We start from the raw sequence: 20,399 nt of genomic DNA on the forward strand, positions 1-20,399 counted from the left end.
GGCCCATTTTTGGATTTTGTTAAGGCAGAGTTGTAGTTGTCTTTCTATTGCATGCATGTTCTTACCACGACATGAAATATTGAAATCGTCCAGGAAAAGGGACCCATCAACACAACTGTTCAAGACGTTAGCGAGGCTGTTAATTTTTATGCTAAAAAGGGTGACAGACAGGGTGCTGCCTTGAGGGACGCTCTGTTCTTGGTGGAAATAATCAGACAGTGTGGAACCTACCCGTACTTGAAATTGTCTGTTGTTTAAAAACTGAGATATGAACCGAGGTAATCTGCCCCTCAATCCAAATTCATGTAAATCTTTTAAGATACCATGTTTCCACGTTGTATCGTATGCTTCGTAAGTCGAAAAAGATGGATACAGTATGTTGTTTGTTGACAATGGAATTTTTTATAAAAGATTCCAGATGGTCAATGGTACTTCGGGTTTTTTTCGGAAACCACATTGGTCTCCAAGTACCAGATTAATCGATTGTTGAGCGTGCGCTCCATGGTTTTACAAACACAGCTAGTGATATAGGACGGTAGTTTGATCCCGGCCAGGTTTTGGTATAGGGATGATAATGGCATCGTGCCACGAAGGAGGAAAGTTGCCGGTTGTCCAAATGTCATCAAATATATTGAGTAGTGTTTCCAAAATTCAATCAGGGAGGTGTTTGAGGAGCTGATAATGAACGTAACCAAAAAGTGGAAATAAAAAAACCGAATAAATAAATAATTTCATTATCAACATTTAGTAAAACTGACAAAATTCACAAACATGATTTATTTATTTCATGAAATGTATATGGACACATTTTTAAAGGAATTGTTTTGTTCATTGAATTTGTTTATGTTGTTCTATCGACAAGTTATAGGCGTATAATCGTTGGCCAGGTGCGCGTTTGTTACAAATGTTTCACTATCAATTCCGTGAACAAAACATAACAAAGATAGTATGTCCTTACCCACAGCAAATTCTCTCCAAGTGATCTGAGTTACAATGACTTTGTGTTAAGCATAGCGGAGTGATGCCCCCTTATCTTTATAAGCGTATGACCTTTTTACAGTCATTGACGTCATAGAGGAAAATCCATTTTCAACACATATTGCGAGTCGTTTTTTGACATTGAGTGTATGCGTTATACATAAGTACACAAACCAATTTCATATATACTTATATCGTTTAGATATCAGATAGTATTTTGTTTGTTCACACTTCCCGAAAGATGCCAAATTAACAAGAAAAAATTGTGTCCAGGGACGCGGATGCCCCCGCTGACATTCATAAGACATATAAAGATCAATAATTGAACAAAATTCACGAACAAGTATAAGCTTAATCAATTCTGTTGAGCAGTTTTTGTGGAGAAGTTTATGCCCTATTTCACTATCATCAGAGAGAAATTTAATAAAATATATTTAAGTTCAAATGTCTCTAAACATAAAAAACCCCTATAAAATACAAAAACGAAATATGAGATGCACACCTTTAGAGTCTCTATTAAAGACATATGTAAGCTAAATGAGTTTTGTGCAGTTGTTTTTGAGAAGAGGTGGATAGAGTACACCCCCTGTTGTATGGGACGAACAGGATGAATAGAACCAAATTCAACTAAGTTCAAACATCTGTAGAAGTGACAAAATTAAGAAATTGGATGAACAAGGTATGAGATGCACACCTTTAGAGTCCAAATAAAACACACGTAGAAGCTCAATCAATTCTGTTGAGCAGCTTTTGTGGAGAAGTGGATAGACTTCATCCCCTATAACACTATATTCAGAGAGAAATTCAACAAAATTTATGTAAGTTCAAACGGCATTAAAATTGGAAAAATAAATAAAATACAAAATCAAAATATGAGATGCACGCCTTTAGAGTCCCTATAAAGCACATGTGTAATCTAAATGAATTCCATAAAGTAGTTTTTGAGTAGAAGTGGATAACGTACACCCCCTGTTGGATGGAACGAACAGGCTGAATAGAACAAAATTCAACTAAGTTCAAACATCTGTAAAAGAGACAAAATTAAGAAATTGCATAACAAATTATGACATGCACACCTTTAGAGTCCCTACAAAAGACATGTAGAAGTTCATTCAATTCTGTTGAGCAGTTTGTGTGGAGAAGTGGATAGACTATCATCAGAGAGAAATTCAGCAAAATGTACCTGAGTTCAAATGTCTCTAAACTTACAAAAAAAAAAGAATAAAATACAAAAACAAAATATGAGATGCACACCATTAGAGTCCCAAGAAAGCCCATGTATAAGTTCATTGAATTCCACAGAGCGTTTTTTGTGGAGAAGTGGATAGAGTACATTCCCTGTTTCGTAAGGACGGACACGGAGGGTAACCCTATATGCATAAAAATATAGTAGCACAGTAAAAAGCGGAGGAATTTACTATTTTGAACGGATAACAAAATTCGGGATGACATATAGCAGTGTCTATTTTTCACTTGAGTTTACACTATGGGATAGGCAAAGTACTGTCGGAAATAGAAAAAAACTTTTTTGGGCTGTTACTCTGTATCCCTAAAATTTACACAATTGCAAATAGCATATGTTGAAATAACCCACATCGGCCTAACTGGGCGTTCAGTGGGATGCGTAATAGGATATCCAGAAAAGCATGTTTACTCGTAAAATCGGGCAAAACTTAGAAAAAATACGAATAGCTGCTTAAAACAATAGATCAGACTATAGATGACAATTAGGTCGCTCGGCCAGGTATGATGACGGACCGTTCTACATTTCTGCGTAATTTTATAGCTGTAGGTAGATCCAGTGCTGCGCAAACGAAATTCAACGTTAACTTTTCGGAAGTTAATGACGCTCTAATGATACCCCCAGAACCTTCATTAATGACGCGCTAAGACAACACGACGCCATTAAAACCTTAGTACAACAGAATTTTAATGACACATTACATAATGAAAGTTTAATGGCACGTTAATGCTTCATTAAATTCGATACAACCGGGTCCTGAAAAACAAGAAAGAAACAAATATAGCGACACACAAAGTACGGAATATCAGCATTTTGTGCAAACCAAACCCTTGAAGATCCGAGTTAGAATTGGTCTTCAGTAACCCATTCTTGTAAGAGGCAACTAACGGAATCGGGTGGTCAGGCTCGCTGACTTGGTTGACACATGTCTTCAGTTCCCAATTGCGCAGATTGATGTTAATGTTGTAGCTCACTGGATTGTCTGGTCCAGACTCGATTATTTACAGACCGCCTCCATATGGCTGTAATATAACTGAGTACGGCGTAAAACTAAACTCACTCACTCACTCATTGTGCAAACCACGTGTTATTCCTCGGTGTTATCAGTACTGCACCAGCAACCCGGATGTCATAGTGCCTGCAAGACGGTACAGGTGCAACGTTGCACTGGAAGTCCATTGGTTGTAGCAGTGAGCACTGTCTACAACCCCTTAACTATATTTCCATTTATAGCCGCATGCCAGGTCGTATAATCTCGAGACATGTTTGTCTTATCTGACACAATGTTATAGTAAGTGTGTACGTGTGTGCAGGTCATGCTTGAGAACTGACAGACTGCATCCGGTATATACATATGATATAACCAGCTAGGTTGGTGTTAGTTCAAGAAGGGTACACAATGCTGAAGTACGGCTTGACTTTACTAGGTAGGTATATAGATGTTTTATATGACAGTGTTTCGTTTGTTCGTTGTTTAACGCCGTGTTTTTCATCTGCAAGATTGCGATCTGTAAATGATCGAGTAAGAACTAACAATCAAGTGATAGACATCGCTAGCATCGATCTACGCAATTGAGATACGATGACACGTGTCAACCATGTCAGCGAGTCTAACCACCCGATCCTTTGGTCGTCTCTTACGACAATCTTTATACTTATTGTAGTTTTTTTGCTTCAGTAAGCAGATTCCATTCTCGTTTCTGTTTTATGTGAGCTTTCTTATTTCTTCATTTTATATGATTTAGTTTTATCATGTTTATCGAAGCATTTAATATAATATTTATCTTTTGGGAAACTGTTGGCAATCTATAGCCTGTTTTTATATTGTATTGTCATTTATAGTTCCAATATTTTAGATTTAATTGCTAGTTTTAAATGGATATCTGTGATACACTAGTAGTTTTACTGTTCTTCGTCAACAGGTTTTTTAATGTCCTACTTTATTGATCTATAATATAATTATAAACTGTTCTCGTCACGATATGGCTGGAATATTGCCGATGTGACGATAAATATTAACTCACTCACTCACTCACTCACCTTTGGGAAACGGATAACATATTTTGTTTTCTCTGAAGACACGTTTTAAAAAAACATTTCATGAAAAACAGGAGTTATCTTCCCCTCTTCGTCTTATCCGTATGCCCATTTTGTACCTAAATATGTCTTCTTAGGGTTTTATTGCTCTCCTTATGATTTTGAGTGAGTGAGTTAATATTTAACGTCACATCGGCAATATCTCAGCCACATCGTGACGAAACCAATTTATACAATAAAAAGTGAAAACATTTTGAAGATTAAAACCTGTCGACGATGGACAGTAAAAATACTAGAAAATCACAGATATAATATAAAACTAGAGAGCAAAGTTAAAACATATCAATTATGGAAGACAATGCAGTCTGAAACACGTGCTATAGATCGGCAACAACTGAAGGTATGATTTTGATGCAAACGGAAGTGAATTATAAAAATGTCAGTACAGGCAATGGGAACTTTGTTGCTCTGCATACGAAGGCCTTAAAACATGAAGCTGGATGAATTATTTAGTTCAGACTCTATGGTTTGGGAGACAGAATATGTCTCAACGTTTCTTGATAGCAGGTATTATTTATCACAATATGAATCACTGGACTGTCTGATCCAGACAGTATGATTTAAAGGGTGCCTTTGTATAGCTGATGTATTGCTGAATACGGCGTTGAACAATTGTTTGTAAAACCTACGTTATTAAGCACAGACAGTGATGCTCAAGTTGAAAACTTTTAATAAAATTTGTATATAAAATATATATGCAATACATCCAGCCATAATCTCGCGTCACAGACCAACACACAGTATCGTTATATGAACCTGTATAGCGATAACCATTATAATGAAATGTATAAACCTTAAATAACAGAAGTAACAGACAATGCAAGGGTGAGTAGTTTCGTATCACTGGACTGTGCTTATAACTACTGTTTCTTACAATAGTAATCACTTGAATGTCTGGTCCATACTGTGTGATTTACAGGTTGCCGTCGTGTAGCTAATATATTGCTGATTAAGGCGTTAAACAACAAATAATGACAAAAGGGTAATCGAAGGCTTCAGTCCTTACGTTCACTTCCTTACCTATGTTTCAGCGCTGCTGTCTTGTATTTGCGCCAAGACCGCCATATATGAGTACACGTGTTTCGGCTACTCTGTTATTGACGAGCACGAGGTGGTCTCGGTGATCAGATGTAACTCCACCGACGTCTTCGACCCCACCACTAATAGATGTGTCACGTGAGTGTCGTTTCACAGACATTCATAAACAACAATCCTTGAAACAATCTGGAGCCTGTTTCACAAAGCTCTCGTAAGCTTAAGATTCATTCGTAACTAGTCGTGTCTTTCCGGCAAGCCGGATGGCGTCTTGTGGCCATGTTTACGACTAGGCCCTGTCTAAGCCCAAACGGGCACGGAGATGAAAATAGTCTAGTACTAGTACCAAGGAAAGATAACTCAGAATTTCCAAACATGGCTACTCCAAGAATATCCTATAGCTATATCCCGTGGAGAAAACAACTATACAGTCATTCCCTTTTGTAAGTATGTTTTAGTGTTGAAAGTTGCTGATCCTTTAGCTGAAAGTTTATGTTGAAATTGTGCTTTGCATAGTTAGCGAGGTTTCAAAGTTCAATGGTGCCGCCATTTTCGGGCTTCGAAATGCGTTTTACTACGCGCGATTTGATTGGTTTGCCACGATTCTTGGCAATAATGGCGTACGATAGGGGTACGAGTCTTCTTGTAGGTCACGGAAAGAGGTGAGTAGTTACGAATGCATAAGATCTCGTAACCTTTCTCGTAGCATTCCTACCGCATATACTGTAACATTGACTTTAGGATAGTCGTAGCGCTACGAGGGCTTTGTGAAACGGGGCCCAGGAAAGGTATTTCTCGATTGCCTGCGCAGCATATCTCTCAACAGGTTCTATTGCGGACATATGAAAGAAGTATTTAACACACTGGGTGACAAAAACCGTATTTCGACCTATACTGTCACAATACTGTTTCGTGTGAACCATTTACCTGCCTTTGGGTTTGTTTGAGTTGTGTCTGTTTGGCATAGTTTTCAACAGGTTCTATTGTGGACATATGAAGGAACTAATTAACACATACAGGGACAAAAATGACGTTCGATGGCATATCGTATTTCGAGTTGTACTATACCATTTCTGTTTGTGTTAACAATGGACTTGCCTTGCATTTGTTTGTGAGATGTGTCTGCGCAGCAAAGCGTTCAGCAAATTCTATTGTGGACATTTGAAGGCAGATTCCGTATTTGACACATTGGGGCAAAAATGAGTGAGTTAGTAATTATTTATCGTCACATCGGCAATATTTCAGCCATACTGTGACGAGAACAACCTATACGTTAATCTTAAATAAATCTATACCATCAATCGTCAAAGGACAATATAAATACCAGAGTATCACAGATTTGGATGACACTGACATTTTTGCCGCCAACACCAGCAATCGCGGAAGAGAAAAATTGATGGAGGCCATCTGGATCCACCGCGCCAAACCTGAAATTAACAGGGATCAAGGTGTTTTCCTACCGAATGCTTGATGCGTAGAACAGTAAGCTTTCAATGTACATGTTTTATCGATCGTTTACCCACCACCTATTGTTCTAGGCGGGCAAATCACTGAAGCAGAATGCTGCTACACAATAGATGTCTCTTAGTTTTGCTCCCCGTGAAATAAGGTCCCTCCATTATTGCTCCCTCGTGAAATAAGGTCCCTCCACCATTGTGATTCCCATAAGGTGTGACAAATACATGTAGAAAATCAATTTATTTCTGTGTTCAATGCTGCACAAATATACAATTCATTTCATCCATTTCACACATTTCATACATTTCATACAATTCAATACTCTGTTAAATGAGAAACTGCGTTTTATCCCATGTTCCCCTTAATCACTGTACATGCTTTGATGTGTGTTTTCATATGTGTGTTTTCCTATCATTGTTTTCATAAGTGGCTTCCAATAAATCATGTCATGTATATCCTATCCTTTTTGTTGTATAAACACTCTGTACATCCATTGCATAAATATACGAAATAATCTCTTTGAACTCTGTACATCTCAATCAAAACACATCGCTTAATCTATTTGATCTCTGTACATCTCAATCTGTAATACTATCTCACTGGCTTCCTGTACATACTATATATTTTGCTGGTAATCTTATTCTGTCATTCACCGGATGAAGGGGCAAGAAGTAGCCCAGAAACGCCGTGTTGTAAATATTAATGAAGTTGTAAATCCATACCATACGTTGTTATGTTACATTCCAACTTCTAAATGCCCATCAAACACCTATCACAGATTTGGTTTAAAACCAGCATGTTCTAATAAGAGGTATCACTACAGAAAACAATACAATATAAAATGGGTTAAGATCGCCAGAAGCCAAACTTAGTCACCGCACTAGGAACCATGTGGACTGACGGTACTTTTGCTACCTGCATGTACCCTAGCTGGATATACACCATCCCTCATCCCTTATTGCAAATTAAAATGAGTTTTAACGTTCGACTTGTACTGTTTCGAGTTAACACTTGACCTGCCTTTGCATGGGTGTGTGTCTTGTGTCATGGGAGTGGCATAATACGAACACCTGTCACGAACGCCTGGTAGTGAGTGAACGAGAGAGTATGGTTTCACGCCGCTTTTACCAATATTCCAGCAATATCACGGCGGGGGATACCAGAAATGGGCTTCACACAATGTACCCATGTGGGGAATCGAACCCGAGTCTTCGGCATAACATGCGAACGCTTTAACCACTAGGCTACCCCGCCGCCCCTGAACGTCTGGTAGGGACGGTGGGGTTGTCTTGTGGTTATAGCGTTCACTTTACAGACTGAAGACCCGGGTTCGTTTCCCCATTTGGGTACAATGTTTTAAGCCCATTTCCGGCCCCTCCCTATCGTGATGCTGCTGGAATATTGCGAAAAGCGACGTAAAACTAAGACTCACTCATCAATAATTGTTTTCTACGTCAAAGGGAATCGGGCGTTTACGTGTTGTATATTGTAACTTCAGCCCACAGAAAGGCAACTGGCCATGCACGGACGTAGTGGACTGTAGCAAGCTGCCCGACAAGAGATACGTGGACGTCGACAGCAAGGACCACACTGGGAAGTGCAAGACATACTACACCTGTCACAACGGCTACTTCTACGGCCACAACTACTGTCCCGGGGGTGAGTGCCTGATAATGTGGTTTGGTTTGGTTATTCTTTAACTCCGCGCAGCAATATTCAAGCTATTTAGCGGCGGTCTGTAAATAATTCTTTTGGGCCAGACAATCCAGCGAATCTGACAACCCGATCCCGTTAGTCGCCTCTTACGACAAGCATGGGTTACTGAAGATCAATATTCTAACCCGGACCTTCATGGGTCGTGTATATCAGTGACAAGTACATATCAGTTTGATGTTGACATGTGTGCATCATATGACCTATCCCACCGGGTGCCCATTCACTGCTGGCTGACCACTGGCAATATTAAACTAACGGGATCAGGTGGTCAGGTTAGCTGACTTGGTGGACATTGTCTTGTCCAGATTCGATTATTTACAGACTACCGTCATGTAGCTGGAAGAAGCTCAGTATGGCTTTAAGCAGCAAGCGAACAAACTCATGCGTTAGAACTACTTCCTTAGCTGCTTGGTAATTGTGAATGAGATTCCGATCGTCACCTGATGTTGTTCTGATTTCAGTGCTGGTGTTCAATGAAGAGCGACAGTACTGTGATTGGGAGTATGACGTCAAGCCACCATGTGGAAGTTTGGCTACAGTCCTGGGATGAAATTGAAATAAATATGAAATTTTCCATTTATAAACTGACTTTCGTGCTGTGTGTGACGTCATTAGCCAAATTTCACGTCAGGCGAATCCGATTTGGGGAAAGTGAGCACACACACTTTTAGGGGTTTTTAACTTCAATAAACGCAAAATATATGTTGAAATACATTCTTCATAATCGACTAGTTAAGGAAAATAACAGTGTGTTACGAAACAGTACTAGTGACATCTTTCAGCGCATAACTGCATCACAAGCACTCTCCACTAAAACGGAATACTTCTGGTGAAGTCACGTGCAATGTATTTAAAGAATTCTGTTAGTGTTTGTTCAAACATCTCCATTAAACTTAAGAAAGAGCCTCTTACTTCATTTAGAGATTTTGTGTATTGGTGGTGATGTTGGGGCGAGTGAGTGAGTTTAGTTTTACGCCGAACTCAGCAGGGCGGTCTGTAAATAATCGAGTCTGGACCAGACAATCCAGTGAGCAACAGCATTAACATCGATCTGCGCAATTGGGAACCGATGATATGTGTCAACCAAGTCAGCGAGCCTGACCACCCGATCCCGTTAGTCGCCTCTTACGACAAGCATGGGTTACTGAAGATAATATTCTAACCCGGACCTTCACGGTATTGAAGCATGAAAGCGATAGGTCTGGTGAAATCAAAATTTAAAGAAAGAGTTTGTTCAAACATCTCCATTAAACTTTAGAAAGAGCCTCTTGCTTCCTTAAATGCTTTTGTATTATGATGAAATTGGGAGCCAGGAAAAATACTGCGGTTCGGCGACTGGGAGATGCTACAACTGAATACATGTTGAAACATCACCACTCTTTAGTCAGTGTGCGAAATAGTTTCAAAATGTTGCTAGCGAGTCGGGCCAGCTTTGCCTGAAAGTTACTTTGCCCACAAAATAATTCACTTGTCCGTAATTTGAATGTAGATACGCGTTTCAGCATTAAGCTACTGATAGGAAGAACATTTTTATCAGGTCACAGTCTTGCATGATTTAAAAGTGTGTTATGATTAACAAGTCGGAGAGAGTGATATATTTCCAAAATGACCCAATGAAAATTCACTAGCCAGTCGGGCCAGTGACTGTGGAGGTTTACTGACCCGACTGGAGTTTTACTAGCCACGGGCTAGCAGCCAGTGGCTATTTCGCACACTGCTCTTTGGTTCTTTAGTTTGTACCACACAGTTGGTGAAAAGAATTGTTACATCGTGTTGAATGTGCAACCCTATTCAGATTAATGGATAATCCCCCGCGACACAGTCTCCAGACTGCGAGCCGATTACTCTTTGTACCATCCAATGCCTAGCGCCAGACAGGGTAACAATTACCATCTCTAATGCCGTTTGGAAGGGGACCGGGAATCGAACCGCAGACTTTTTGCGCTGTGGACAAAGCTTAATGCACTAGACCAAAGAACAGGGTAACCTAGACCGACACTTAGTCTCTGAATGTCTCTAGACACGAAAAAAGAAGCGACAGTGAGGTGGAAGTTTCAGAACCTGACGAACTCTAGACTGCCTCATTTAGCGCTTTAGCATTGCAGAGGCCTCGCGGAAGGGTAAAATGTTCAGGGACTGTGAGACAGACTAAACGCAAAGGTCATGTCCGGAATCTTAAGACTGAAAATGAAAACAATCTATCTCCATTTTACAATCATCGAACCGAAATATATAATTGAACTTTTTTCAGTAGTCGGGTTAGAAGAAAATCCGGGTTAGAATTGATCTTCAGTAACCGATGCTTGTTGTGACAGGCTACTAACGGAATCAGGTTTTCACTGGTCAGGCTTACATTAGTTGAGAGAAGGTTAAGAGAAATTAATATGATTTGGAAACCCACCCAAGCTTCCCACGGCACTGCGACTGGACCGACAGTTAACATGAAATAACGTTTTATCCGACATAATAGATGAACTCCGTACTATTTGATTTAATCCAGCTGATGTATGTCAATTGAGCGTTATCAATTCTATAAGAAAACAAAACTTATCCGCTGAAATTGCAAGCTGAAAGATAATTTGTCTGGCATTTCTCTTTAGATTTTGGTACTGATGGCGAAGATGTTTGCGCTGGGAATCTGTTTCGGGAGGTGCTAAAGACTGATTGTTCTCTTGCGCTTAGGCTGTATATTTTAAGACACTTTTTCGACGTAACCATAGCTTAATCAGCAGATTCATCTGTGAGCCATGCCCTTGGAGTATGTTTGTTCCTGTGTCTTTCTTGACGCCGCACTCAGCAATTTTCCAGCTGTACGCTTTTTTCGTAAATAATCGCGTCTGGACCAGACAATCCATTGATTAACAGCTCGCGCATCGATGAATTGGGATACGATGATATGCGTCATTCAAGTCAGCGGACCTGATCATCCGATCTCTTAATCCAAGAAGTATGGGTTGTTGCATACTAATTCTAACGCGCATCGTCAACAACAAATTATCCAATACAGACTAAAAAAACAGAGCCCACTTTTATCTTGCAAACACCAAAGACTATGATGTTGAGAAAACTAACATATATCGGTACTCAATTTTGTTTGAAATATCTAACTTTGTATTCTAGACATTTACAACTCAAATTTAATATGAGACGTTTGATTACAGGTATCGAATTACTGCAGACATCTCTTTTTGCGACTTGTTTGATTGCTTAATGCAATATTTTAACTAAATAACGTCGGTCTGTAAATAACCGAGCCTGGACCAGACAGTTTATGACTGACATCAGTGGCATCGATCATACATTGGCATGTCTTTTTTCTAAACCACCGATTAGGCTTGCCACGTTTTTAATCGTAGAATATGTGTGTTTTTAATTTATGGCTAGATTTCTCTTCTGTCACCAATGGCTGAAGGGATGGTGTAAATCCAACTAGGGTCCATGCAGGTAGCAAAAGTAATGTAAGTCCACATGGTCCCTGGTATGGTGATCTACCTTCAGTTTTAGGCGATTTATAGCCCATTTTTATACTGTATTGTTTTTCCCCTATAGTTAAAACGTTTTAGATTTAATTACTATTTTTACATACATATCTGTGATATTCTAGTTGTTTTACTGTCTTCGTCGGCAGTTTTTTTTTATAATATACATATATTTCATTTCAATATCAAATGTTCTCGTCACGATATGGCTTAAATGTTGCCGATGTGACGTTAAATATTAACTCACTCACTCACTCTAAACCACCGAATCCCGTTGGTCGACTCGTACGACAAGCATGAAGACCAATTGTAATTCATGTTCACAAGTACGTGTTTAAACCATGCTTATTTTTGTGTCCTAGAGAAAAATGACACATTATTGTTCGGACCACATGCATGTCTGTAAATAACAGCTCTCTCTCTCTCTCTCTCTCTCTCTCTCTCTCTCTCTCTCTCTACACACACACACCGGTCGAGGCCTCACCACGACCTCCAGATACCACTATCGGCATGTCTGTGAATATTTTTGTTAAATAGCATATGTTGACCTTTGGCAGGACAAGCCTTTCCATGCGATTGCAAGTGCTGGCATGTGGACTCACGGAATTTTAATATTCAGTAAGTTTTTAATGTTTTGTTGTTAGATAAAAGGTCTTGAACCTTAGATAAGTACCGTGTTTAAGTTTTGGAAGTGCACATTTGATACTGTCAGTGTGACCTAAGAATTACGACATGTAAGTCCTGGAAGGTCGATGGTCTTGTTCGGACCACATGCATGTCTGTAAATAACAGCTCTCTCTCTCTCTCTCTCTCTCTCTCACACACACACACACACACACACACACACACACACCGGTCGAGGCCTCACCTCCCCTGGGAAGGTTCTATGTTGTTGAGATCGAGCCAGTCTGAGAAGAGTTGACACCCTAAATAACCCTTCAGACACTGCAGGGGGATTTAACATGGGTGCCCTCTTTGGAACTTTAGAAAGATTTAACATGGACATCCTCTTTGACACGACAGAGAGATTTAACATGGCTACCTTCGTAGACACTGTAGAGAGATTTAACATGGATAGGCTCTGTAGAGAGATTTAACATTGAGTGAGTGAGTGAGAGTTTAGTGTTATGTCGCACTCAGCAATATTCCAGCTATATGGTGGCGGTCTGTAAATAATCGGATTTGGACCAGACAATCCTAGGATCAACAGCACGAACATCAATCTACGCAATTAAGTGAATGAGTTAGTTTTACGCCGCACTCAGCAATATTCCAGCTATATTGCGGCGGTCTGTAAATAATCGAGTCTGGACCAGACAATCCAGTGATCAACAGCATGAGCATCGATCTACGATGACATGTGTCAACCCAGTCAGCGAGCCTGACCACCCGATCTCGTTAGTCACCTCTTACGGCGAGCAGATTTAACGTAGAAGACGCCGTAGAGAGATTTAACATGGCCACACTCTTAGACACGACAGAGAGAGAGTTAACATGGATACCTTCGAAGAGATTTAACATGGATGCCCTCTTACACACTGTGGAGATATTTAACATGGATACCCTCTTAGACATTGTTGAGATATTTAACAAGCCTACTAGACATTGCAGACGACTTAACACTTCATACAGATTTAGCACATAAAAATAACATAAACGACCAAGTGGCTATCCGACTATTGAAGTTGTGCAATTTTAAAACTGATCGTGTCACCATAAGCCGACAGTGAGAACCGGTGCCCATACTATTAACCACCAGATTTGCCGTGATAAAACTGTGTAATGATGCCGAATGCTGTGTAAACAAGCACTTCCTGTGACGACTGTTGCAGGTGCGGCGTTGTTGTTGGTGTGCGGCAAGCATGATGTGTTCGAGTACACGTGCTTCAGCTACAAAATCATTGATGAACATCAGCAGGTAGTGCAGATCAGGTGCAACTCTACCGAGGTGTTTAGCCCTGTGGATGCCAAATGTATCAAGTAAGTCTCTTATTAGGCCGAGTGAACAGGGTGCACATTGCTTACAAAATGGAACGGTTTGACGTTACAAGATATTCCTACTTATAAACTGAATGTGGTGTGTGTGTGTGTGTGTGTGTGTGTGTGTGTGTGTGTGTGTGTGTGTGTGTGTGTGCGTGCGTGTGTCACTGTGTGATGGTACTTGTCCAGACTAATGCCAGTTTTACGGTGCTAGTGCACTGATACGTTTCCGACTTCCAACTGATTATCATTTGCCGCACCAGACTGACCTAAAAACTGGTAGAGAGCTACAAAGAGCGTCAGAATTGCTTATCTAATAAGTCGCTAATACCGGGTGCATGTGTAATAAGATCACTTTATCAGCAGTATCCCAACTGTGTGTATTATCAGAGAAGGCAATCGATGATGAGCCTGCCACTCTGATGATCCATTCTATCTGTCCACAAACACAAACCCCCACTCAAGGTGAGGGGGGTATGGTTCACGAGGCAGCAAACCAGCAGGTAAAAATATGTTAGGCTCCTCTCATGAAAACATGGCTATGAAGGCAAATGTCGGCTGACAAAAGAATTACGAACCACAGTGCCAGAAAGCATATGATACAATCCTTGACAAGCAATGGAATCCCAAGATACCGGGTTATGCAAGTTTATGGTCACAAAAACATTTAATCCATAAACATGTACTCGAGATTCACTGAGGAACAACACGTGTCAAACATTCTGTCGTCTAACACCACTTCAAACGCACTCGGGGCGGTGGGGTAGCCTAGTGGTTAAAGCGTTGGCTCGTCACGCCGAAGACCCGGGTTCGATTCCCCACATGGGCACAATGTGTTAAGCCCATTTCTGGTGTCCCCCGCCGTGATATTGCTGGAATATTGCTAAAAGCGGCGTAAAACTAAACTCAGTCAGTCAAACGCACTCAGTCCAGTCATCCCATCAGTTGCTCCTGAATGTCGGTTTTCCCGTCCTTCAAATGAAAGTATGCATCCTCATCCGGCATCAATCGCCATGTCTTCCCAAAAGTACGCCATTGACACACAAGCATGATTCAGACACTTTCCGCTCGGCCAATATATGGGGGTCTCTTCAATATCACCGTTGGCGGCGAAAAAACTCGCAAATGACATGTAGCAGGTGTCAGTCCAAAGGGTCGACGCATTCTCCCAGTTGTCGAGTCAAGCCCTGATTCTGACTGATAAATTTCCTGTTTACATTTAGGCTATTTCCTGTTGATGCGACCTGAACTGATTCAAAAGTTCGGGGTTTCTTCAAACTTTTCATTTCTTTTACTGACGGTCGAAAGTTTGACAATCCAATAAAACCAATTTCTGAGCTGACTTGGAAACTTTGTTGTAGATTATGTCTGCATGACCACGTTGTCCAGCCCTGTTTCTGACCGAATATCTATGAACTTTTCACTCTCCCCATTTCCCTATCCATTTGTTTCTTTCTCAATGCATCCAATTCTCTCTCGCTCTATCCATTTTTCTAGCATTCCTCTCTGTCTATACAATCATTTCTATCTGCCTCTAGCATTTTTTCTTTCTCTCTATCCATCCATTTGTTTCCACATATATATCCATTTCTCTCCAGATCTGTCCATCCTTTTTCTCTCTATCCATTTTCTCGCTTTGAGTACATTTTTTTATGTATCTCTCCATCCATTTCCTTCTTTCTATTCATTCTCTATTTCTTTCAGTCAATCCATTTCTCTTCACATCTTCTCCATCCATTTTTCTCTTGATCCTGTTCTCAATTCTCTTTTTCTATCTTTCCATTTCTATTCAATTTCCTTTCTATCCATTTCTCACTGAGAGTGAGTTAAAATTTAACGCCACATCGGCAATATTTCATCCATATCGTGACAAAGAACAATTAATCTTTACATAGTAATTAATGTTAAACTGTAAAACCTGTCAACGAAGGACAGTAAAATAACTAGATTATCACAGATTCGAATTTAAAACTAGTAATTAAATCTAAAACAGTTTAACTATAGATGACAACTTCTACAAGGTAAAAACAGGCAAAATATTGCAATCACTGAAGGTAGATAACCATACTAAGGAGCATGGGGACTTACAGAACATTTGCTTCCTGCATGGACCCTGCTAGGATTTACACCATCCTTCAGCTAATAGCAATGTTAGATAATCTAGCCACAAATTAAACGGACATTAAATGGTAGTAGGTTTAGATTTACTTTGCATGGTTTGGGACTTGCGGTTCTTTCTCAGATGCTTCTGCACGTAAGTCCCAAGTCAACAAGCTAATACCTGCAATTCAATTCGGTGTCACTCTCGGCGCACACAAGGAAATATTCCATAAGCAATGGCAAGAAGAGTGTGTACCATTGTTTTGGATGTGGAACAAGAAAAAACTATTCTTAGAAGAATTAAAAACCTATACTCAAGTACAAAGATATCCATGTGGAGTAGTTAAAGTTCTGTACATAAAGCAATAAAGACATACAAGACATACTCGCTGACTTGGTTGACACAGGACATCGTATCCCAATTAGGGCATCCATTGTTTTATGTGTTTTACGTAGCGACCATATTTTCAACACATGGGTCAGTCGGTCGGGGAATAAAAACTATTAAAAATTAACAAAGACAAAATTATCCAAAAAATGTTCTTGATTCTCATTTATTATAATTCCTATTACAATTCCTCGCGTTCTTTGGACTAGTGGCATCGACTTCAGGATTATTTTTTGCTTGTTTTGTTTCTTGGTTTTTCTCTGGTTTTTGGGGTGTGTCAGGCGATGAGATACTCAAACAAGAAAAATGCTGCCCTTACGTAGATCAATGCTCATGCTTTTTATCGCTGAATTGTCCGAGACAGTCCAGACCGCCTCCATTGAGCTGGAATATTGCTGAGTGCGACGTACGCAAGAAACAAATGAGAAAGGAGGAAGTTGCAGATAAATTTCCAGTCTCTCCATCCCGCATAATACTGAACTTCCCCTGTTTGTTTTCGCAGACCCGAGAAAACAAATGGCCGTGTGATACAGACATCGACTGCCACACAAAAGGAGACCAGAAATATGCGGACACGAAGGAAGGATGTAAAACGTATTACACCTGCCTTGGAGGAGTCTTCTTTGGTCACAACTACTGCCCGGGGGGTAAGGCAAACTTCTTTTAGTGAGTGAGTATGGTTTTACGCCGCTTTTAGCAATATTCCAGCAATATCGCGGCTGGTACATCATAAATGGGCTTCATACATTTTACCCATGTATGGAATCGAACCCGGGTCTTCGGTGTGACGAGCGAACGCCTTAACCACTAGTCTACGCCACCGCCCCAAAACTAGTTGTTGCCGAAAGACGCAGGTATCACCTCAGAAACCAATAAACCAACACATCACATGGTTTTGTCATCCCAGTTTGTTCAAGAAGTTCCAATACGACGGCTATGCTTAAAAAGGCGACTAACGGGATCGGATGGTCAGGCTCGCTGACGTATCGCATTTGCATCGCATTTGCGTAGATCAGTGCTCATGCTGTTGATCACTGGATTGTCTGGTCCAGACTCGATTATTTACAGACCGCCTCCATATAGCTGGAATATTGTCGAGTGTGGCGTTAAACAACAAATCAACCAACCTAAAAATAACGTTATTGGAAATAACGCAACGATTCTTGATGAAGGTGTACCAGTTAGAAGTGAGCATCAACAAATACGTTCTGTTTTGTTGGTATTTTTAGATGTTGATGAATAACAGGAAAGGTATGATACTTTATGAATGATGGTGTGTGTGTGCATAAAATCACTCTTAAGGGGATAACTCATCGGTAAAGTTACCGTTAGATATCTACGGGGTTTACACATCCACTTCAGGAGCCTCGCCATTTGTCAGAATACATGACTGATTCTTGCGGACAAATCGTGATGTGGCATTTGTTCTTCCAGGTATTTATACAACATACAATAATTTCTACAATTAGGTTTACCAGGATCATATTTACATATATGTTGTATTCATGTGGAAAGTCTTAGCTATTGTGTAAAATAGTAAGTGATAGAATGGCGGGTTTCACGGACGCCGTCACCGGTTATGACGTTGTCAGTAATTTGCTATTAGATAAAACCAGGAATTACAGTTGTAAATAGGTTTGATATATGTAAAAATTCGAAGGATGGTAAGTTTCATTGATTTATTTGTTATTTTAATAAGCCAAATACTTGCAAGTGCAAAGCAGATAATCTGGATCGAGTTATCCCCCTGTCCGCTAGGTATCGTAAAATCAAGATGGCTGCGCCCACGGTTGTTGAATCGTTATTGTTAACGCTCATTAGTGTTTACACTGATTATGGTTCTACAAAGGCAAAGTACATATATTTTGGGTTGAACATCATAAACGACAAGTGCTTTGTTTACGCATATAATAAACTCTCAATATTTGTTAGATTGAATGAATAATAAAACTTTTCAGTCGATGTGCTTAAACATTTAAATCATGATGTTTTTTTATGAATTATAATGTGTAGTTTCATAACATGTAATGTTATTATCTTTAAATATCAATGTCACTGTTTATAAATTCATTATAAATCATAACAGTAGTAACTAAGTTGACCACGGTGCCTTTGATGCAATGACTTAAAGAGTTATAATTACATAAGTAGTTATAATGCAAACAAGTAATGATAAATATGTCATAATCACCAAAATTAATTGCTTGTGTAATTATCATTTTATGCATTTGTAATTAAGTTTGATAAGTTCATGATTAAGGTTAAGATACAAGCAAGTTGAAGTTGTTTTATTTTATTGTGTAGAATTCTTGTAACTTTCATGGAGAAATAATACCCCTAGACGATAATCATTGAAAGTATTGTGTAAAGATCAGTACAGCATGCTGTTGAAATAAGATTGTACTCAAGTACTAATGTATACCCTGTCATGTACTTATTGTGAGTGTCACTCACACCCCTTCAGGAGCCTCGCCATTTGTCAGAATACATGGACTGCCTTGCGAACCATTTGTCATTTAGAATACATGATGTGATATTTTGTATGGATTAAACTTTACTTTTTAATTTCTCTCCGCAACATTCCAGGTCATCAGTTCACCTGATGAAGGGACCTGGAATGTCATTTGTTCTAATCATAAACTTGGACAAAATCTTGATATGTCATTTGTTCTTCCACCTACCCACACACCTACCTGATATCAATGAACCCGAGGGATGCAACATTGTTATACAATTACCTGTATCATTATGTTCACAATATTCCAATATCTCTTAAATTATCCAGCCCTATTAACCACTCTAATTCACGAACAGGGAACGTAACTCGTATCTTCTGACTAACAAAGTGAGCGAGTGAGGTTTTACGCGCTTTCAGAAATATTCCACATGCTTCCAAGTATAATAAATCATTTTTGTGTTTTGTAATGTCATCGCCTGCTTGACTTGGAAATGTACGAATTCGTTTTTCCAACAATGGCTTTTCAAAAGAAAGCATCAGCTGTTAATGTCTCCATAACAAGCGTTGACCAATCAAAGGGCTTGCTTCGACCACACCCCCGTTGTGTGCGGACCTATCGTCATCCATTTGTGATTACGACGTTCAGTTGAGGGTCAAAATCGGCTTTCAATAGACTAGGCACACAAGAAATGGCATCACAGATGGTGTCGAAATCGAACCCCGGCACCATTCTAAACTATTTTACCATTAGGCTACTTTCACCAAGTGGAGGGGATAATAATGCTTCGTACAAAGATGCTTCTGTTTTCCAGTTCTGGTTTTCAACGAAAAGCGCCAGTACTGCGACTGGGCCTACAATGTTGAAGCGCCATGTGGTTCTCACGTGGGTGTGATTGGCTAACAGACTACATCCGGGTGTCACAACTACCACCATTCGTCGTTATTGTTACTGAATGTCATATCAAGCGTTTGAATGTGGATGTCGATCCTTTGGTATCCAAAGCTTAGGATCAAATAAAGACTTTTAAGCATATGTGTTTTATTTAATGTCCCCATGAATACATAAATGTACGCATGCCAATACATGACAAGGAGGAGTGAGTAGTTTAGTTTTACGCCGCAAGCAACATCCCAGCTATATGGCGGCGGTCCGTAAATAATCGAGTCTGGACCAGACAATCCAGTGATCAACAGCATGAGCATCGATCTGCTCAATTCGGAACCGATGACATGTATCAACCAAGTCAGCGAAACTGACCACCCGATCCCGTTAGTCGCCTTTTAGGACAAGCATAGTCGCCTTTTATGGCCAGCACATGGGTTGCTGAAGGCCTATTCCTACCCCGGATCTTCACGGGTCACATGACAAGGAAGAACCGCCAATGGATATTGCTTTTAGCAATATTCCTGCAACATCACAGCAGGGGACACAGAAATGGGCTTCAAAACACTGTACCCATGTGGGGA

The 20,399-nt window shown here is 39.9% G+C and overlaps 2 protein-coding genes and 1 long non-coding RNA gene across 4 annotated transcripts; 2 read left to right on the top strand and 1 right to left on the bottom strand.

Moving 5' to 3' along the window:
- The first annotated feature begins 3,492 nt into the window (after nt 1–3,492).
- LOC124264367 lies at nt 3,493–9,107 on the top strand. Its single transcript, XM_046699120.1, has 4 exons — nt 3,493–3,648; nt 5,350–5,494; nt 8,310–8,470; nt 8,989–9,107. Exons 1-4 carry the CDS (start codon nt 3,621–3,623, stop codon nt 9,075–9,077), a joined length of 423 nt encoding a protein of 140 aa, XP_046555076.1. The 5' UTR covers nt 3,493–3,620; the 3' UTR covers nt 9,078–9,107.
- Nucleotides 4,182–16,692, bottom strand: LOC124264369. The gene is made up of 3 exons (XR_006895117.1): nt 16,603–16,692; nt 10,527–10,531; nt 4,182–4,192 (listed from the first exon to the last, which is right to left on the bottom strand). It is a non-coding gene; the product is annotated as an uncharacterized LOC124264369 (long non-coding RNA).
- Nucleotides 12,576–19,963, top strand: LOC124264368. Of its 2 annotated transcripts, XM_046699121.1 has the most exons (4): nt 12,576–12,624; nt 13,839–13,986; nt 16,977–17,121; nt 19,745–19,963. In XM_046699121.1, exons 2-4 carry the CDS (start codon nt 13,978–13,980, stop codon nt 19,831–19,833), a joined length of 243 nt encoding a protein of 80 aa, XP_046555077.1. In that variant the 5' UTR covers nt 12,576–12,624; nt 13,839–13,977; the 3' UTR covers nt 19,834–19,963. The 2 variants fall into 2 exon arrangements, 1 of the variants encoding a protein (XP_046555077.1); XR_006895116.1 differs by lacking the exons at nt 12,576–12,624; nt 13,839–13,986; nt 16,977–17,121 and adding an exon at nt 17,806–17,908.
- Nucleotides 19,964–20,399: the final 436 nt, after the last annotated feature.

The sequence above is a fragment of the Haliotis rubra genome, unplaced genomic scaffold (genome assembly GCF_003918875.1).
Source record: "Haliotis rubra isolate DU_JTF1 unplaced genomic scaffold, ASM391887v1 Scf92, whole genome shotgun sequence".
NCBI lineage: Eukaryota > Metazoa > Mollusca > Gastropoda > Lepetellida > Haliotidae > Haliotis > Haliotis rubra.